The sequence below is a fragment of the Limulus polyphemus genome, unplaced genomic scaffold (assembly GCF_000517525.1).
Source record: "Limulus polyphemus unplaced genomic scaffold, Limulus_polyphemus-2.1.2 Scaffold1315, whole genome shotgun sequence".
In the NCBI taxonomy this organism is placed as follows: Eukaryota; Metazoa; Arthropoda; class Merostomata; order Xiphosura; family Limulidae; genus Limulus; species Limulus polyphemus.
In genome coordinates this window covers 233,530-237,181 of record NW_013666925.1, presented here as the reverse complement: position 1 = coordinate 237,181, position 3,652 = coordinate 233,530, and the positions used below count along the sequence as shown (strand labels likewise).

General features: G+C 32.5%; 1 protein-coding gene across 1 annotated transcript in view; it reads left to right on the top strand.

The window, feature by feature from the left end:
• Window positions 1-3,652, top strand: part of LOC106463063 — a 63,892-nt gene extending 60,240 nt beyond the window's left edge. The window contains exon 8 of the mRNA XM_022390472.1: window positions 600-3,652. Coding sequence (XP_022246180.1) covers window positions 600-720 — 121 coding nt within the window. The 3' untranslated portion in view covers window positions 721-3,652. The remainder of the gene's footprint in view (window positions 1-599) is intronic.

Genomic DNA, 3,652 nt, shown 5'->3' with positions numbered 1-3,652 from the left:
ATTTGAAATACGTAATGATTTAATTAAATATATTGTTTTTTATCGCCAGTTAAAATGTCTTAAATGTTCTAGTTCAGTGGTCCTCAAACTTTAATAACCGGAGGACCCCTTTTAATTTAAAACTTTTTCGCGAACCCCCAAACCTATCGTTTTTTTTTAAAAAAAAAAAAAAAAGATTTTGGGAATAAAAAATATTTTCCATAAAATTAAGACATTTGATTTTGGAATACAGCTTTTCATGTACACGGAATCTTTTTTTTTTTTTTAGAAATATTTTGATTAAATTTCGGACATGACTCCCGGACCATAGTTTGAGAAACGCTTAGATAGTTAGCTATCAGGTTTGTTATTGTTCATAATTTTGTTTGTGTGTACGTTAATTTAAATAAAATAGTACTACTTTTTATCACTGGTCAGTTTTTTATCAATTGCTACTCGTAGGAAGGAAAGGGGGAGCATTTTTATCCCACCTGACGTCTTCGGATAATTTTATTCATGCCTTTACAGCAAAAACTTAAGTTAACTTCAAGTTTTCACAGCTTGTTTAGTTTTAAATTTCCAATTCCATGACGCTTTTTTTTCTCTTCTCTTTTTTTCAGAGTTGTAGAATTTTCAATGGGAGTTGTTTTGGCCAGCATCACTAGGCAGTCCCTGTATACCCATTGCTGTCACATGTACACGTCTACTGGTCGTAAACGTAGCAATTCTATGTTCACGTAGCCCCCGCTTCGTCCCCAAAATACCTCATAATTCATCTGGTTACCATAGTTACGACTGTTATTATGGCTACATTCAAGCAGATTGCTGTAACGCCGATTATTTAATTACAAAGGAACGTGTATTTGCTGTTTTTACGGGTTAAAGAAGGTAAACTCGTCATGATTGCAGACACACACCCCCAGAATCCCTCCTCGTAAATGGAAATATTATAAGACAATTTTTACAGTAAATATGATTTGTTTCTTGAATCGTACCTTACCAAGAAACCAGAAATGGTTCTTAAGGAACACGTGACTTTTGTGCCTAGTATCTAATATCTCTCTTATCTTCCAATATTGTACCTTACCAAGGATTCACAAAAATCTGTCCTAGATTTTCCAGAAATGTACCTAATCATGGTTTCACTGAAACATTGGAATAACGTTCTTCAGATAATTAAACTTTGCGTTAAAAATAAATAAAAGAAAAAGTAAATTTCAAAATCATTCCTGTTCGAGGATTAAAAATAACATCGTTAAGTGTTGTTTGTGGACAACCTGGATAAGGGACAACGTTTTCGGTGCATTTACATGGACCAAGAAAAAAAATGAAAACTGGGCCAAGAACCTAAAGAGAAACAATCTCCTGGTTGATGTATATGCCATCCACGCTTCCACTGTCCACTATAATAGAACCAGTGGAGTAAAAGCGTAGTAGGAGGGTGACACACTTGCCATCACGAAGCATATACCAACGTGTTGTAAATTTCCCATAATTCCTTGCTTGACAGTTTAAAAAGAAAGTGAAGTAATCTGTAAATTTTGTGATTTTGAAACTCGATGATTTTTTTTATAGTGCGGTATAATTAAGTCCTTGTCAGCCATTATTATTCGATGTTCCTCTAATGGGATGTAAGTAATTCATATATAACGTAATGCGTAATTTTGTTCGTCGTATGTATCACAGTTCATTGCATTAGACGTAATTGCGTAGAAATGTACCCTTCCTACACCAGATGTTATTATTGTTCTTTCAGCTATCACATATTTTTGGGAGACACTTACCTTGAAAAGTGATGGACCGTTACGACTAGCGCCATCAAATATAACCAGCAAGTAAAAAAACAAACAGAAAAGGATCATATTAGGCCTTCCCCCCCATACAGTTATTAATAACTTGATTTTTTTGGCATATCTTGAATTTTGTAAATTATATATTAAGATTAACACGATGCTGAGATTGGTGCATACATTTCAAAGCAGTTTAATTTTTCAGAAAATACTTTTCGTTATCCAATCAAAGGAAAAGTTGCTAATGGGTTTAAAATATTGACTCCGCCTTAACGAACAAGTAAGATATCAAAGGAGAGGCCAACTGGGGGTACATTTCAGATGGAGTTGTTATGTTTGGCTTAAACTATCTCTTAAATGTTTTACGAAGAAATAAAACGATTAAAAACGTTTTCTTGGAAAATTTTGTTTGCTCCACTTCCAAAGGAATAAAACTTCTACAATATGATTATATTGCGTGATGAAAATTATAGATGTTTATCAATACCAAAGAGTTGGCTATAATTTCGTAAAATACTTTATGCAAGAATCCTCATGATTTTGAGAATTGATATTTAAAATACATATGATTTGTTCTTGCATTACCTTTACTTAATGCGTCAGGCTGCCTATCGAAGGGTTCAAGATTCGAGACGTGATAACACTGAACGTCCGCAGTTTCAGTAGTGAACGCGTTATAAATGTGACAGTCAGTCCCATTATTCAGTTCAAATAGCCAGACAAAAACTAAGTACCGGCAGGAGCAGCTGTTCTCTTTCTGGTGTTAGACATTAAGATCAGCTTTTTTTCTGAACTCTAGGCATCTCTAAAATAGCCGTTTAGCCTACGCACCTATATGGTGCTTTTTTTGAAAATTTCAATTCCTTTTAACTTAAGTTAAAACACAGCAGATAGTTCAGTAAAATGCACCATTTACCGTGTTTGCGCTTTTGGATGAGAATATATGATGCTAGCTTTTAATTCCTTAAGAATGTAAGCTTTTTTCAATTGTAGTATACGAGTATAACAAAACAGGAAAACTTCTTGGTGGACCAAACACCTGCATTAAAATTTGGAAAGTATATTCTTATGTGAAGTAGTTTTTTAACAGAATACGTTTACCCAATAAAATATAAGTAGGCAATCAATCAAATAACATACCACGACAGATTAGTATAACCCCTTGTATTTAGGGAAACAGGAATCAATTAAATAAAGTACTTTTATATTTTTATACACTTTTTTAAATATAATATATAACTTTGCATTATAATTATATTTATCAGGCGATTATCGTAATACATTTTTTAAAGTTAAAGACAACTCGTCGCCAACTCGTTTTGGAATTGTAAATTCGGTAGAGTTAAATAAATGCTTTAAAAATGTATGAAGTAATCGATACAAACAAGATATATTACAGTCATTTCTCACTACGTTATAACCAAAATATAAGTTTAAAAATAAGTCATTTTTTTTAATTTATACTTACACATTCACCGTACGTATAGCGGAATTATGTTCAAACAGAGTCCAGAAATGTTTGTTTCACAAAGTAGGGTTAGAAAATGTTTAAGTAATAAGGATATGGTTGATAGCACGATATTTCTCCCTATTGTTTGAGCATGTAATTACAGGATATTTGTATGTTTAATTATTTTAAATGTTTTGTTAGCTTCCGTAATAAGTTAAGACTATGAAAACATGTCATTAGGCTTAACACTTGCTACACGAGTCTGTTGTAATGAAGTTTTTAGAGCAAGCGAATATCACAGATCGTGCACCTGTAAAAATATTTGTGCAGCTGGAAATTCACCTACATAAGTAAGTTCGAGTGGATAAGTTTAAAGAAAAACATATTTTAAGATTATAAAATTCCATTCCAGAGTTGATAAATAAATGTATTA